The sequence below is a fragment of the Salmo salar genome, chromosome 08, assembly GCF_965601325.2.
Source record: "Salmo salar chromosome 08, fSalSal1, whole genome shotgun sequence".
Taxonomy (NCBI): Eukaryota; Metazoa; Chordata; class Actinopteri; order Salmoniformes; family Salmonidae; genus Salmo; species Salmo salar.
The window spans coordinates 18,745,172-18,763,407 of NC_138298.1; the positions used below are offsets into that span (position 1 = coordinate 18,745,172).

Genomic DNA, 18,236 nt, shown 5'->3' on the forward strand with positions numbered 1-18,236 from the left:
GTCCTCTTTATGTCGTTGCTGTAAATGAGAATGTGTTCTCAGTCAATTTACCTGGTAAAATAAGGATGAAGTAAAATTAAATAAATATGTTAGAGGCTGAGAGTCCATGTTCAGGATGTCTATGATATTATGACTTATCTGGCTGTGACATCACCACATATCAAATGATGGAATAAAAGTCTTATTTCAGAGGGAATGAAGTTGACAAATGATCAGCGTTCGTCCCCTAAGACCCTGAGTTGGTCCTGGAGTTGTCAGAATGATCCTTCCAGAGAGAGTCAGCAGACCTGTTTATTATTATGTGATATTTTACAACAGTATTTTTCTGCCTGCTCCTCTGTCAGAGTGATTTTCAATAGCAGGAGGGAAGGGGAAAACGCATCATCCCTCGGCGAGTGAGCTGCTCTCTCTCTCACACATCGCCAGGCTTCGCTCAGCTCCTCGCGTAAGAAAAAGCAGATGTGTTCCTATGGCGAGCAGAACTTTGCATCCCAAATTGCACCCTTTTTCCTTTATAGTGCACTACTTTTGACCGGGGCCCATTTGGCTCTAATCAAAAGTAGTGCACTATATAGGGAATAGGGTGCTGTTTGAGACGCATCCCTTGTGTTTTTCTTCTTTGCCTTGACACTAAGGGGTGTCTCTTTCCACCATTCCTTTCTGGGTATGGTTATATAGCAGCAACAGTTTATGTTCTGATTGCGGATACAGAGGCATTAAAGTTGTATACAACATCTAAAAGTGACCTAATGGAGTCTAGTTTAGACCAATCCATCCCCAGAATTATTCCGGATTTCAGAAATAGGACCAAATTAAGCTGTGAAGGCTAATAATAATTGATTAGTTTGAGCTGCGGATTCAGCTAGCTGCTAAAGACTGAAACCGACCCGTGGGTCCAGTAGTAGAGCTCTGATCTTTCTCTGGTGTTTCTCTGCGGTTCTTTTCCATGGACCTTTACTCGTAACTGTTGTGAATGCCCAGGACACACAGACCATTACAAGCCCAGGCCTCTCAACATGTGTAAGGATCTCACCGATTGATATCAGTAGAAAAATGATGAGGAGATGCTACGGAATGGTAGTCTAATACATGTTGGCCGGTTCAGCCGTCATATAAATAGACGCGTATCAAAACCGACGGAGAATGCTGTTGTCTGAACGGCAACATCTCGTGATCATATAGCCTGTAGGCTTCCAGCGTTAACACAAGGTGGTCTAACGTTACTTATCAAGGCCCAGGGCTAAGAAGCGCCAAAGAAGGCGCTCTCTGCCCTCACACATACTGGACATAATAAACCATTAGAGAGATGAGCTACTCTTCAGAGTGAAGAGAAATGCTTTCAACTTGAGAGTGTAATTCCTCAAATGTCAAATATTAGAGTGTGTTGTCCTTATCTGTTCTCGGGCAGCTACCGCGGTGAGGGGAAAAGACTGGTAATAATTATGAAAAGTTGGCTAAGAGTTTCACGCTCGGTTGCTTTTTCTATGGGATGGAGGTTTTGTGAGTTACTCACAGGCGTAATGAAAATAAAATATCTCTCTGGGATACCACGGGACAAACAGTTAGCCGTTACCCGAGCGAGAGGAGCGAGGAGGAGCTCAAAGGGCATCCCATCCGTTATCTAAGATGGCGTTTATCCTGGCGTGTGGCTGTCAGTCTGTCGGGGGGGGGGGGAACCCTCAGTGCCAGTAAAACGCTTGATGTCAAGAGACGCATCACAGATGTGCTGCTAAAGCTTTGTTTCTCCAATTTTATAATATACATATCTTTGCTTGAGCTTGTACAGTATGTGTGGGTAACATGTTGAGTGAGGCTACTCTTTCTACTCGGAAAGATTACGTTTTCTTTGCAACAGATGCGTAGCTAGTTTTACAGATGAACATTTAATGGGGGACCTATTCAAGGAGAGGACGTTTGGCATATGGAGTGCTGACGTGCGTACTCTGTAGACCTGTGCCATAAATTGGAGCAGGATAGGACATTGCAGCAGGTACCGCCGAAACTGCAGAGCTATAATATATAACATTATGTACAGTGATGCTCTATATCACCGGATCAATTTAACATAAGACAAGCTACTAAGTCAGGTGGATAGCCCCCTAACACATAGTCTACCTTCTATTGTATGCACACAGTTATTATTCATTTCAAACCATCACATTCCAGAGGAGGCCCTGTACATACCAATCCATTCCTCATCGGAAATATAGACAGTAGTTGATTTGCTATATGAATCAAAACAACACATACCAAGAGAGGCCTTCACATACCACATACAAATCCCATCCTGATATGAATTATAGACAATAGTTGTACTATATTAATCAAATCACATGCAGCAAAGTTTCCCGGCTGAAGTAGAACTAACATGTTCTTGTTCTTGTGTATTATGAAAGGTGCACAGTGCACGTGTTGTTAATCAGATTACGTATCTTCCTACGAAGCCACAAACATGTCAGGAGGGTGATTTTTGTTACTTTCTTCAGCCCTTTGGAATGTGGTGTCTGTTTAAGCCACTGTGTGTATGGTAATTGAAAGCATATTGACAATCCCTCAAACGTGTAGAGCTGCCACTGAGCTGTTTCATAGCAACTTTTAATTCAAATAAATAGTCGAAAGGGTATGTTTTTGTTTTCCGTAGATAATCAACCCAAAATGTTAATTGAGCCAACATCTGTTTGCATTGTAGCATTTGAAACTAATGCGTTTGTGAATTCAAAACAGTTGATTTTTTCTGTAGTGCTTTAACCACTAACTGTAATTTGTTATCAGGTCGACTAAGCTCACTCTTCACTTTCAAGCACGGGCACAACTTTCACTGGGGACGGGGACGGGGGACATGTTCTGAAATTGCATTTTTGTCCCCCGCAGTTTTATCATTGGAATGTGATACAAAACGAGGCAACGGTGTGCTTTAGGACCATGTGGATGCCTCCGAGCGGTCGGGTAGGCTGTTTGGAGTGTTTATCTGACTGGATAGATTTCTTAAATGAATTATGTCCCCTCCACTTCTAAAACGAAAGTAGCGCCCCTGCTTTCAAGCATATGGATGCTTACTGTGATTAGCACACCAATTGTGGAATGTCTCAGATATGTTTTCGGAGGCTCAGAGGTTCTGACCTCAAAGAGGCCTGACTAATTTTGTTGTTGCCGGGATTTTCATAATAAAAGCGCCTGCCCATCCCCCTTACTCACCCCAACGCCCTCCGATGACAGAATGTTGTACCAGGGTCATATATCAGACAGCACCTCCATTTGAAGACAGGATGATCTTAGACCTGGGGAGAAGAAGGCAGAGAGAAGGGAAGAGGTGAGAGGGCACGGATGTTAGATGGGGGGGGGGGGGGGGGGGGGTGAAGGAGGCTTCATGCCTCCCTACCTGAGTCCCAGGCCTCCCTGCATGTCTGTGTCTGATAAACCCCTGACCGTGCCACTCGTCTCACTCTCTCACCCCTCTCACCCCGTCACCCCCCGACAAAGGGGGCTCAATCAATCGCAGAGAGGGGGTAACCTTAGCTGTTACATCCGTCCACTTTCTCAGTGGGGCTCGGTGCAAAGGTGAGGGGGTGCTCCTCAGGGCATTGATTGGAGGTGTGGAGCAGGGTGTGGGTCTGGGTCCTCCTGTCCCTTATAGTGGACTCAGTCAGCCTGAGGCTGAACCCCTGCACCGCTGCCTGCTAGGGCTGATATTGGGGTGATATATTAGAGATCAGGTCTGATATTGGGGTGATACATTAGAGATCAGGTCTGATATTGGGGTGATACATTAGAGATCAGGTCTGATATTGGGGTGATATATTAGAGATCAGGTCTGATATTGGGGTGATATATTAGAGATCAGGTCTGATATTGGGGTGATATATTAGAGATCAGGTCTGATATTGGGGTGATATATTAGAGATCAGGTCTGATATTGGAGTGATATATTACAGATCAGGTCTGATATTAGGGTGATATGTTAGTGATCAGGTCTGATATTGGGGTGATACAGTATGTTAGAGATCAGGTCTGATATTGGAGTGATATATTACAGATCAGGTCTGATATTGGGGTGATATATTAGAGATCAGGTCTGATATTGGGGTGATATATTACAGATCAGGTCTGATATTGGAGTGATATATTACAGATCAGGTCTGATATTGGGGTGATACAGTATGTTAGAGATCAGGTCTGATATTGGAGTGATATATTACAGATCAGGTCTGATATTAGGGTGATATGTTAGAGATCAGGTCTGATATTGGGATGATATATTACAGATCAGGTCTGATATTGGGGTGATATTGGGGGTGAGGCCCTGGTCGTTCGTGGAGCTGCCTGCTATGACTGGACCATTTAAATCAAACTGCCAGAGCAGACGGGGAGACAGAGGGGGAAACGGATGTAGAGACTGAGGGGGAGACGGAGGTTGAGATGGAGGGGGAGAGTCATAAATCACTACCAGAGAAGGGTAAGACCTGCTTTTTCACTACCATGAGGAAACAAACGGTCTACGTTTTGAAGAAGAAAAAATGTTTAAGTTCCCCTGTCAATCCGTTAGCTTGCCTCTCGCAGAGCTCGTGTATGGTTGGCATTTCCTCAGGACAGAGTTATAGAAAAAGGATATATTACTGAACCAGAGGCCCGTTTTTTTAACAGTGGTTTGCCCTTACGGATGCCTTTTCAACTGCACTGACCAGCTGAATGCACTGTAACACTTTAGTTATACAGTTGTACTGCACGTCGAAGGAAGCCTTAGACCTGCATGCACTCACAGTACAGTGGCTAGTTACACAAGTGTGCGTTGAACGCAGCCTTATCAAACTGTTTAGGAATGTTCCATGCTGGGGGTAGTAGAGTTTGTTAGCATTTTTGCACCTAAACACATGCAGCTTCGAGTGTGAGTTCCAGGAGCTACAGCGGAAGCCTTAGCTCTAGCACAGCACCTACCCTCGTGTGTAGCACAACGGAAGTCAACGCAGTAATTCATTTCATACACTTGTTTTCTTTACCGTGAACTTCCCACCTGCTCCATTCGTATTCTCCCCCCTCTTGAAAGGAATACAACAACGAACCTCCATAGAGGCGCTAAGTGCTATTTGTTGGCTCTCTCTTCAGAGGCAGAATGGAGCTAGTGCGGTTCTCTTTTCAGTGCATTTTCCTTAGTGGTGATAAACTCAGTCTGGCAGGAACTACTGACTAGAGTATACAGGTTATGTAATATCTCTGGTTCTGCTGAAATGCAGTTTATTGTCTTAGGAGGTGGTGTTGCTTTGTTCAGGGGGTTAATTGAAAGAAGAAACTGCAGTGTGTTTACAAAAACCCTGATAATTGGACTATACTGAAATATTTTACTGAGTTACAATTCCTATAAGGAAATCAATTAATTGAAATAAATGCATTTTTACATGACTGGGCAGGGGTGCAGCCATGGATGGGCCTGGGAGGGCATAGGCCCACCCTCTGGGGAGCCAGGCCCAGCCAATCAGAATGAGTTTTCCCCTGCAAAAGGGCTGTAAAACAGACAGAAATACTCCTCAGTATGTTCAGTGTAAATACCAATTCACTTCAATACATTTTAACTGGATTTATTGCCATTTTATTTTTGTGTCAAACCTCTTGCAGTTCTACTGCTGTTACATTCATGTGGATCAGATGTTGCATAACAACAGTCCTTCTCCATATGAAGTTTATATAGAGTTGACGTGTTTTAAATGCAATCCACTACATCTTTGATATTGCACACATTTCACTCCACAACTCCACCATGCTGAGAGCTATCCCTTTTCTTTCACAGCAGTTAAAGCAGCCAGAATCAAGTTTAGCTTGGAACGCGACCGTGCTTTCACTGGCCAGCGGTTGCACTGTAGCACGAGCCGTGCGTTTGTCTCAGAGCAAAAAGACAGATGGATGGAGCATGACACTGGCTCTGATAAAGTCAGTGTAGGTCGGTTGGCCGTATGTGATTTCAACTGGATTCTCAGCGGTGGTCTAGCCTAATTTGTTAACAGTATGAGAAAAAGCAAAGCACTGGGCTCCGAGATATCAGAAATGTCCAAAACTAAATAGACCCATATTGGTCTGGCATGTGTCAGATGTGCGTGTGAAACACGCTGTCCATGATGGTCAGTCATTTGTCTAATGTGTTTTGTCAATGGAAAGCCAATGGAAAGTGTGTGAGTAGGATATTATTGTGCAGGTTGTGAAGACAGAGATGATGATGATTGCCGAACTCAGAGAGAGAGGGAGCTGGAGAGAAAGAGTTGGAGAGAAAGAGCTGGAGAGAGAGGTGGAGAGAGAGAGGTGGAGAGAGAGGTGGAGAGAGAGAGCTGGAGAGAAAGAGCTGGAGAGAAAGAGCTGGAGAGAAAGAGCTGGAGAGAGAGAGTTGGAGAGAAAGAGCTGGAGAGAGAGAGTTGGAGAGAAAGAGCTGGAGAGAGAGAGAGAGAGAGAGAGAGAGAGCTGGAGAGAGAGAGCTGGAGAGAGGAGCTAGAGAGAGAGAGAGAGAGAGAGAGCTGGAGAGAGAGAGCTGGAGAGAGGAGCTAGAGAGAGAGAGCTGGAGAGAGAGAGCTGGAGAGAGAGAGCTGGAGAGAAAGAGTTGGAGAGAGAGAGCTGGAGAGAAAGAGTTGGAGAGAAAGAGCTGGAGATAGAGAGCTGGAGAGAAAGAGCTGGAGATAGAGAGCTGGAGAGAAAGAGTTGGAGAGAGAGAGCTGGAGAGAAAGAGTTGGAGAGAAAGAGTTGGAGAGAAAGAGCTGGAGATAGAGAGCTGGAGAGAGAGAGCTGGAGAGAGAGAGCTGGAGAGAAAGAGTTGGAGAGAGAGAGCTGGAGAGAAAGAGTTGGAGAGAGAGAGCTGGAGAGAAAGAGTTGGAGAGAAAGAGTTGGAGAGAGAGAGCTGGAGAGAGAGAGCTGGAGAGAGAGAGTTGGAGAGAGAGAGCTGGAGAGAAAGAGTTGGAGAGAGAGAGCTGGAGATAGAGAGCTGGAGAGAAAGAGTTGGAGAGAGAGAGCTGGAGAGAAAGAGTTGGAGAGAGAGAGCTGGAGAGAAAGAGTTGGAGAGAGAGAGCTGAAGAGAAAGAGTTGGAGAGAAAGAGTTGGAGAGAGAGAGCTGGAGAGAGAGAGCTGGAGAGAAAGAGTTGGAGAGAGAGAGCTGGAGATAGAGAGCTGGAGAGAAAGAGCTGGAGAGAGAGAGAGAGAGATGGAGAGAGAGAGATGGAGAGAGAGAGCTGGAGAGAGAGAGAGCTGGAGAGAGAGAGCTGGAGAGAAAGAGCTGGAGAGAGAGAGCTGGAGAGAGAGAGTTGGAGAGGGTCAGAATCATGTGACGTGTGTGCCAGCCTCACCATGTGCTTCGATTTAGAGCGACAGACAGTGTCTCCAGTTTTTATCCTTTTCACTTTCCTCCCCCTAAATGATCATCCCCGTTGACAGATCCAGGGGATCTTCTGTCCATCATAATAAGTGTTCTTTACTAGGACGTGTAATGTGGAACGGAAAGGAAGCTCAAGAGGTGAATACAGCTCTAAGCTAAAGTGAAGGGTCTTACCAATGCTAACCAATGTTTACTAGACTACCAAATATATTCTTCTTACTTTTTTTTCATTGCTGTCCATTGATGTCTTCCCAAGAGTCCTCTCTCTTTGATGGTTGTTTGTCTAAACTCAGCCAATCAGCATCCCTCTTATCTTTAAGGGGACAGAAATGTTTCATGTCATCAGAGCCAATTGGCTTATTCACTCTCACTCTGCGATTAGATGGGCTGCTAACCCAACTTTGATGTGCTGGGTGGGTGTTGACAAAATAACCCTTAAAATAGCCAGTCCAGCCCTGTCACATTTCATCCAACAACCAAAACAACATCAAATGCTACATAGCTTTGTGTAGTTTGGGCCAGGTTAATGAATGTCGATGAAGTGAGGAATTTCCTCTCCAGCTACTGCCACTCATATGGCACCCTATTCCCTATATAGTGCACTACTTTTGACCAGGGCCCATATGGCTCTGGTCAGCAGCCTCTGTCTGTCGGTTTCCTCCTCTTCTAATGCTAATAACTGCTTTCCCCTTACAGATGTCTGGTAGCCAATAAAACCTGCCCAAAGAACCACAGCTGGAGCAACCGCTTGTGTAGATGTATGGCGGTGCAACGCGACACCCCTCCCCTGCCCCAGACACAACACTTGGGTGAGTAGGTCCTAGTTCTGATGCTGATACTGCACCTGTTGCACAACTTATTAGACTGAATTACCGCTTGTTAGACTGAATTACCGCTTATTAGACTGAATTAGCTATCACTTATTAGACTGAATTAGCTATCACTTATTAGACTGAATTACCACTTATGAGACTGAACTACCGCTTATTAGACTGAATTACCACTTATGAGACTGAATTACCGCTTATTAGACTGAATTAGCTGCCACTTATTAGACTGAATTACCACTTATTAGACTGAATTACCGCTTATTAGACTGAATTAGCTATCACTTATTAGACTGAATTACCACTTATTAGACTGAATTACCGCTTATTAGACTGAATTAGCTATCACTTATTAGACTGAATTACCACTTATTAGACTGAATTACCGCTTATTAGACTGAATTACCGCTTATTAGACTGAATTAGCTACCACTTATTAGACTGAATTACCACTTATTAGACTGAATTACCACTTATTAGACTGAATTAGCTACCGCTTATTAGATTGAATTAACACTTATTAGACTGAATAACCGCTTATTAGACTGAATTAGCTACCGCTTATTAGACTGAATTACCGCTTATTAGACTGAATTACAGCTTATTAGACTGAATTAGCTACTGCTTATTAGACTGAATTACCACTTATTAGACTGAATTAACACTTAGACTGAATTGCCGCTTATTAGACTGAATTGCTGCTTATTAGACTGAATGAGCTACTGCTTATTAGACTGAATTGCCGCTTATTAGACTGAATGAGCTACTGCTTATTAGACTGAATTACAGCTTATTAGACTGAATTACAGTTTATTAGAATTAATTACTGCTTATTAGACTGAATTAGCTACCGCTTATTAGACTGAATTACCACTTATTAGACTGAATTACCACTTATTAGACTGAATTACAGTTTATTAGTCTGAATTACCGCTTAATGTGGTGAATTATGTTTCTCTTTGAGTTCAATATTACTAAGATAGGCTTATGCTGTTCTGAGGGTGTCCTAGTTGTGGTATGGATTGAAATGTGGAATCAAGAGAATGTGTTGAACACAATTAATGGTATTTTAATGGCCTCTTACAAGACTGTGACAGAGTGAAGCAACATGCTAGAGTATAATAGATTTAAAAAAACAGACACAGAGAAGGACAATGTGCTCTTGGTTTTTTACAACAGCCCACAAAATCCTCACGCAAACACAGACCAGCACTTGAGTCTCTTCAACAGCTCACCAACAAGAGAACAACTTATTCCACTCCACGCGAGAACGTACCCGTGATCCCCATACACTATTTACAACCCGAGTCCACTTTTTTTCTAAGGCAGATGTTGAAATCGCCCAGGGCATGTCTCGGTAAGTTATCACTATGAAAACACAACATGGCAGTTGTTTTTCAGCAGACGTGGCTACGCAGTAGAGAGAACTCTGAGTGAACAAACGAGAGACAGAAGAATTCAGAAAGAATACCAGAGCTCTGGATTCCATGGCTTCGTCCCAAATGTGGCCCTATTCCCTTTGTAGTGCACTACTTTTGACCAGGACCCATAGTGGACTATGTAGGGAATAGGGTGCCCTTTCGGACGAAGCCCATGGCTCACGCCACTCTACCCCAGCCACACAATGTTTATGAGGCACTGAAAGCAGGAAGCCAATCAAACAACTCTGTTGTCGCATGAAAGTTAATCTCTCTTAACAGACTTGGCTTCAAAGTTTACTCACTCATATTAAAAAGCATCTGGGTAAATTGGGGACATCGAGCCATCAACATTTGGTTTAATGGGGGATCACCCCTTTTCATCAGCTGATATTGACTTCATGATCGAAGCATAGCTTTCTCATGCAGTTACCAGATTAAAGAAGATGTTGGTCATCTGTAGGTTTATTGTCCAGTCATACGATGACATTTACTGGCTGACAATTCATTGAATTTCTCATTGATTATCATTCAACCCCATTGCCATGTTCTACAATTTGATGGAACCCAAAGAAACATTTAGCTAGGCCTATATCTTCCACATTACAGACTAATAATTCAACGAGAGGACTTGATAGCAATAGCCATGCGAGAGCAGCAGAGCTGATTTGTGTTTCCTCTTCACACTAACCAGCTTTGACAGGCCCAATCAGAGGTAGATCTAGAAGCTTAGAGATGTGTGCTCTGCTCACAGGGACAGCATATCCCAAATGGCCACCCTATTCCCTAGATTGTGCACTACTTTTGACCAGAGCCCTATGGGCCCTGTTGAAAATAAGCACACTAAAGGGAATATAGGGTGCCATTTGTGATGCAGCCATGGAATAGAATGTCTCCGCTATGCAGTCAGAGGCTCCCCAGGTCAGTATGAAACACTAACTGAAGTCTTCAGGGGAACAGACACCAAAACCTTAGAGCCGTACAGTTATAGCGCCTGTGTAATATACAGTTGGGGTCATTACTCCTATAGGGGAATTAGGACTTTGATGTAGGGAGACAGATACGTCATTGTGCCGTAGTTATGGTCCGCTCGGATTTAACCATCATCTAGAGTGCGGTATCATTCACAGAGGGAGGTGAAGTAGCTAGACCTGGGGTTTTGTTTTTCGTCGGTTCGACTTCATCAGGGTTGTCACTAATGACTAATAGAGGGCTCTCTCTCCTATTTCTCTGCGATCACATCCTCTTGCATAAAGTGAGAGAGTAGAGAGAGAGAGAGAGAGCAAGAGAGAGAGAGAGAGAGACATTAGCGCGAGAGTGAGGGAGAGAAAGAAAGAAAGAGAAGAGAAGTGAAGAGAAAGTGAGCGTGTGTGTAGAGGTAATTAACGTTAAAAAAAAATTCTACCACGTCTCAAGGTTTGTGGTGATCTCATAAGTCACAGAAGTGATGGTAGTTATGGGTGACTCCCTCCGCAAATCAAGCAGAGTTTGGATGGCAGCTAGATCCTTACTCCCTCCTGTCTCTCGCTCTTCAGATAAGCAGAACAATGGCTTATAATGATCTCTACACAAGACAGAGGAGCTGGAGATCCGTGAGAGACCTTTCTAGCTCCATTACCTCCCTGATGATCACCAAAACCACAGAGACACCGTCGATACGTGGTTAATTATGGCCGACGTCAGCGGCCACAGTGTCAATCTTCTGTATAAAACTGTAAAAAACTAAGTTGACTCGGATGCCACTGAAAATGCGGTGATTTTTGTTCAGATTACGAAGTTGTTGGACCGTTCCAAATCAAGCCAAACTTGATTTATGATTTACTGTAAATTCAACTCAATAATTGACAACTGACATTGATTCATGATTCATGATAAACCACAGTGCAACATTATGCATATTCAACCATACCCCATGAGGGATAATTGGCCAATTATCAGATGTGTTATTGAATAACATCAATCACTAAAGACTCATGAATTATGAATTGATAGTTTGTTCAAAGTGGAAATGTATTTTCTCTTTGTCTGAAACACCACAACAGCCCCATATACAAGCAAACAGTCCATTAATGTGTTAGGGTTAGAAAACCTCACTGTGGTAAACATCTCCACGCGTTGCCATCGCAATCTGGGTCTGTTCATCAGCAAACACATAAACACAGTAACGACAGGAATTTAGTTCCTGACTGCAGCCAAATCTCTCTCTCTCTCTCTCTCTCTCTCTCTCTCTCTCTCTCTCTCTCTCTCTCTCTCTCTCTCTCTCTCTCTCTCTCTCTCTCTCTCTCTCTCTCTCTCTCTCGAAGATATCCCATTCGTTTATTCGCCTGTGTTGTAAAGAAAACATCTGTTTGCTCCACTGGGGGGAAAATATATTGTGAGGAATTTAGGGCAGGAATCTATTCAATCTATCTCCAATAGTTTGCTGCTGTGATGTCAAACAACAACTCTAGCTAACTTTCAAGTCTGCAGGATATTGGTATGTTCTTCTTACGTACAGATATAGGATCTTAATTTGATCAGTTTCTCACAGCAGGAAAAGAATCCTGCAGCAACAGCAAATATAGAGGTTGATACATTTTTCTGCTCTGTCCACCAGAGCTGTTGCCAGAGAATTTAATGTTAATTTCTCTACCATTATCCACCCCCAATGTCATTTTAGAGAATTTGGCAGTACGTTCAACCGGCCTCACAACCGCAGACCACGTGTATGGTGTCGTGTGGGCGAGCGGTTTGCTCAACGTTGTGAACAGAGTGCCCCATGGTGGCGGTGGGGTTATGGTATGGACAGGCATAAGCTACGGACAATGAACCCAGTTGCAATTTATCAATGGAAATTTGAATGCACAGAGATACCGTGATGAGATCCTGTCATGCCATTCATCCACCGACATCACCTCATGTATCAGCATGATCTGTACACAATTCCTGGAAGCTGAAAGTGTCCCAGTTCTTCCATGGCCTGCCTACTCACCAGACATGTTACCCATTGAGCATGTTTGGGATGCTGTGGATTGACGTGTACGACAGCGTGTTCCAGTTCCCGCCAATATCCAGCAACTTCTTACAGCCATGGAAGAGGAATGGGATAACATTCCACAAGCCACAATCAACAGCCTGATCAACTCTATGCGAAGGAGATGTGTCTCGCTGCATGAGGCAAATGGTGGTCACACCAGTTACTGACTGGTTTTCTGATCCACACCCCTACCTTTTTTTTAAGGTCTGTCAACCAACAGATGCATATCTGTATTCCCAGTCATGTGAAATCCATAGATTAGGACCTAATGAATTTATTTCAATTGACTAATTTCCTATGGACAGTAACTCAGTAAAATCTTTGAAATGGTTGCATGTTGCGTTTATATTTTTGTTCAGTATAATTCCAATCTAATCTCCTCCCCTGTATCTCTCTAGACTCGTTTGAAGCAGATGTCTGCGGGTCAGATAAGAAGTTGGACGAGGAGACATGCCAGTGTGTGTGCAGACGACAGCTTCGGGCCTCGGGCGCATGCGGACCCCACCGCTACCTGGATAAAGACACGTGCCAGTGTGTGTGTAAGACGCTTCCCTCGTCCTGTGGGCCGCACCAGCTTTTCAATAAAGACACGTGCCAGTGCTCCTGCACCAGGACGTGCCCCAAGCACCAGCCGCTCAACCGCACCAAGTGTGCCTGCGAGTGCAACGAGTCACCCAACCGGTGCTTCCTGAAAGGCAAAAGGTTCCACCAGGCCACCTGCAGGTAAATACAGCTTGATGATGATGATGATGATGAAGGATGAGAAGGACTGTTGAAAAGGAGGAGGAGGACGACATGGAGAAAGGTAGAGAATGGAGGATAGGGATAAGTCTGATGATGACATTCCAAATTGCTACCGTGACAACCTTTTCAGATCTTTTCAAACGCATATTTCCATAGCAGACCATATACATTAGCATAGTCACTGGTAATTCAAGTAGCCAGTCAAGATGAAGGACTGAAGGGGGGCATGAAAATCTCCCTCCATTGATCAATGTGGAAAGAAGAGACTAAGTGACTTAGAGGAGAGTGTGGTTTGGAGCGTTCCTGACTTATTAATGATATTCCAGTTCCAGTTGAACCCATACTCTACTGGAGACGAGACCAGGGCATAGGGCTCTTGGTCAAAGTAGTGCACGAAATAGGGAATAGGGTGCCATTTGGGACGCAGCCTAGGTATAAGTCCTGTTAGATCCACGCCGCTAAGCCCCAAGGCTGTACCACAGCTGTGTTTGCCAAACGCTAAAATGACATGGCCTGTGTAAGACTAACCCTCTCCAGCTGGTGTCTATCAGAGCCATGCTAAATGTACTTGATTCAGAACATCCAGCGTCCAGACTCTGGGTAACGGAGAGAATGTATGCGGCCGCACATCCAGAGCTGTGGAGTGTTCTATCATTGAGAACTCCAGCAAAGCTAGAATGACGGGCTCAAATAGAACGTGAAGAGTTATTATGTCAGCGAACCAATAGAATATATGAATTATATTAACTGATGACTACAATTGTGGACTCAAAAACATGTCTATTTGCACACAGAGAAACTCATATGAACTGCTATACTATATACACTACATGGCCAAATGTATGTGGACACCCCTTCAAATTTCTGGATTCGGCTATTTCAGCCACACCCGTTGCTGACAGGTGTATAAAAATGAGCACACAGCCATGCAATCTCCAAAGACAAATATTGGCAGTAGAATGGGCCGTACTTAAAAGCTCAGTGACTTTCAACGTGGCACCGTCATAGGATGCCACCTTTCCAACAAGTCAGTTTGTCAAATTTCTAGAAGCAAAGTGGTAGGCCACATAAGCTCACAAAACAGGACCGCCAAGTGGTGAAGCGCGTACCGAGTAAAAATCGTCTGTCCCTTGTTGCAACCCTCACTACCGAGTTCCAAACTGCCTCTGGAAGCAATGTCAGAACAACTGTTCATCGAGAGCTTCATGAAATGTGTTTCCATGGCTGAGCAGCCACACACAAGCCTAAGATCACCATGCGCAATGCCAAGCGTCGGCTGGAGTGGTGTAATACTCGCCGACATTGGACTCTGGAGATTGGAAACGCGTTCTCTGGAGTGATGAATCACACATCACCATCTGGCAGTCTGACAGAGGAATCTGGGTTTGGCGGATGCCAGGAAATGCAACCTGCCCGAATTGATAGTGTCAGCTGTAAAGTTTGGTGGAGGTCTGGGGCTGTTTTTCATGGTTCGGGCTAGGCCCCTTAGTTCCAGTGAAGGGAAATCTTAACGCTACAGCATACAATGACTTTCTAGATGATTCTGTGCTTCCAACTTTGTGGCAACAGTTTGGGGAAGGCCCTTTCCTGTTTCAGCATGACAATGCCCCCGTGCAGATAGTGAGGTCCATACAGAAATGGTTGGTCGAGATCGGCGTGGAAGAACTTGACTGGCTTGCACATAGCCCTGACCTCAACCCCATCGAAGACCTTTTGGATTAATTGGAAAGCTGACTGCAACCAGGCCTAACCAGGCCCAACATCAGTGCCCGACCTCACTAATGCTCTTGTGGCTGAATGGAAGCAAGTCCACACAGCAATGTTCAAACATCTCGTGGAAAGCCTTCCCAGAAGAGTGGAGGCTGTTATAGCAGCAAAGAGAGGACCAACTCCATATTAATGCCCATGGTTTTGGAATGATATGTTCTACGAGCAAGTGTCCACATACTTTTGTCCATTTAGTGTATAAATGTCTTTGACATGACATTGCATGACTGGTAGTCATACATGTTCATTTTCCAGATGCCCTCCCACACAAATTAGACATAAATCATTTTCATTTCAAAGCTGACAACCCCTTTATTTTTTAGGATTCTGCAAGGAGAGAAGTCCTGTGAATACAAATCCGCCCAGAGTTGTAAATGAACTTGCAGTCTTGCACATTACACTGCGATAAAAACACTGCAATAAGGGCTGCCCACTTACCAGTGATCTCACTCTTCAGGTGATGTTGCCAGTTCTGCTCCTGTGGTCTTAAACCAGTGCCAGGGTGATAAACCTTACCCAGTTAGTCGATATGAGCCCTCTTTAAGGGCTTGGTGTTCATTGGTCATAGTACAACATATTTCACTTGCAAATAAAAGGTTTCACTGCCTCACTGCTGTCAGTTAACGGCTAGTTCCCCCTGCCTGAAGGAACAGCCTTCAACCCACTACGGTGACCCCTTGTAGCGCCACGTTAAAATGATTTATGACTATCCATCTGCAGTAAGGATCCAATGTCGGGAACTCGACCGATAGAAAAGAATCAGCTTTCGTTTCTTCCTGTTATTATTTGATACCAAACTTACTAGAAAAGGTTAATTTCCTGAAGAAGCCTGAGGGACTTCCTTATATCGATGCCATAAAATGGACATATACTGAGTAAGAGGTTGTACCTCGTAGGACAAATATTAAAAGAAAGAGTATACCAGAATGGACTAATAAACCTGTGGTTATATATATGGTTAAAACTCCTGCACATTACATGATTTAAAGGGAAATGTACAAAAAAATGCTACTTCATATTCATCACCTCCAGCCCACCCCAACATCAACATATGTGAAAATGGCACGTTTCTGTGTTTTGTAGTAAAAAATAGAGAGGAAAATAAGTGTTCCCGATGACATCATCGGTGTGCATCGGGATTTTAACCAACTATGAGCATTGCCTACTATTTGTCTACTAATTAGTTGATGATGTCATTGGAAACACATCTTCCTCAATTATTTTTACTACAAAAAATAAAAACGTGCCATTTTCCCATATGTTGATGTTGGGGTGGTGCTGGAGATGATGAATATGAAGTAAAACATTTTTGAAATGTACCTTTAACATGAATCGTCTTTGTCTTCCCCTAGTTGCCACAGACCACCTTGTGACGTACGGAGGAATCGACGCTGTGCATCAGGTTTTTACTTCAGTGAGGAGGTCTGCCGGTGCGTACCAACATACTGGAGAGGACAGGATTAACGTTGAGTTCACATTAAGCAGCTGACCTTCTACCCGGTTATAATGATTAGAATCTATTATGCTAGCCGCAATCGTGTGGAGAAGTACCTCGCCTGGACCTAGGTCGGGAAATGGTTGAAAGGACACAGAGTTTGTGGGCTACTTTGGAATTATAAAGTGACACTTGCGAAATATTATGGACATATTGATATGAACCCCAAATATCATGAGAGGATCTAATGAAAAGACTGAAGGATGAGGAGCAATTGAAGGCGAAAGCCTTATTTTTGTTATTTTGTATTTGTTTGTTATTCGTATGTCAGATATTGATTATATAATTTATTGCCACTAAATGTTGGCAACCTCTTTGTTTATTGTAATTTCAATCTTTCCAAGAAAATACACTGTGATCGATATGTTTGCATCATGTGATGCCTCTTTAAAATAAAAGTTGAATATTGTTAACGTATTTCTAATCTAGTTTATCATATTGAATTGTAGTTACTGATTGTAAATAACTAATGTACACACTTATCTTACAATTATGATCTTACGGCAGGCTATATTTACACAACAAAAATGTCATTTAAATTTCCATATGAGTTAACACAAAATAGCATGTCATTTCTGAACTGCCATCCACAGCATACACATTTATGTTAGATACTTGAAAATATACTATATATCACTTTTATATTTGGTCAACCACTTCACCAACAATACTAACATTGGGACTCTCAGTTCTAGGATCATGATGATAGTGCCATACGTTTTTCCAGTTTGGCCCATTTTATGACATGATGAGGATATCCTATGAATGTAAATCACCAGTAGGAAATCTCCAAGGAAGGGATACCGTGAACTAATGCACGGATCCTGCCTTGTCAATGAATGAATATTGCTACTATGGAGAACCCTAATCAGCAAAATGGATAAGGATTTCCAATCTACAGTACAGCAGTATGAAGACCAGTATGAGAACGCTCCTAATTCTCTGACCAAAACACATTGGACAAGTGAATGGATGTTTAAAAGTCTACAATGAATGTCACATCGGGACAAATGGTTACTAAGATGTTTCTAAGGTGCTCACTCCGTATGGGTTTAAACAAGAGCAGGTCGAGTTCTTGTTATAGTGTTGAAGTATGCCATGGTCACTTTCTACATCAACTGTATTTGTATTGTTCCTATGTTTTTCTACTGGAAAATAAATCACCAATTTCGCAATACGCACAGCTATTCTGTGTCAGTGATTGGACTGAGGTAACTGACTGTTGAAAGATTATGTGGAAGCAAATAGTTCCTTTTTACTTGTCCTGTCTTTTGTCTTGTGTGCAGAGAAACTAGAAATGGACGCAGCAAAGCGTTTGGGCGGAAGGGCAATGAAAGAAGGCAAGATAGATGGACTGTGGGTTTTGGCTTATTTCAACTGGAGAGTTGGAACGCTTATATCTTGACATGGATATGCAAGCTAGCCACCGGGTTGGTATGTGAAAGACCACAGACGGCACTTAATAAATGTGCATTTATGAGCTTTGGAACTGGCCTGGGTCCACCTGATATTCACACACACTTTTTGTCTGAGCATTGTAAATATAATAAATCATTTGCTGCTCTTGTCCCACGCCAATGCGTCAGAGTTAGTGTGGTGTGTATGTTTTCTGTTGTTGTTGCTGTGT

The 18,236-nt window shown here is 43.4% G+C and overlaps 1 protein-coding gene across 1 annotated transcript in view; it reads left to right on the top strand.

The window, feature by feature from the left end:
* LOC106610161 (vascular endothelial growth factor C) overlaps positions 1 to 17,796 on the top strand; it is a 47,515-nt gene extending 29,719 nt beyond the window's left edge. The window contains exons 5-7 of the mRNA XM_014209332.3: positions 8,039 to 8,151; positions 13,002 to 13,326; positions 16,467 to 17,796. Coding sequence (XP_014064807.1) covers positions 8,039 to 8,151; positions 13,002 to 13,326; positions 16,467 to 16,578 — 550 coding nt within the window. The 3' untranslated portion in view covers positions 16,579 to 17,796. The remainder of the gene's footprint in view (positions 1 to 8,038; positions 8,152 to 13,001; positions 13,327 to 16,466) is intronic.
* The last annotated feature ends 440 nt before the right edge of the window (positions 17,797 to 18,236 follow it).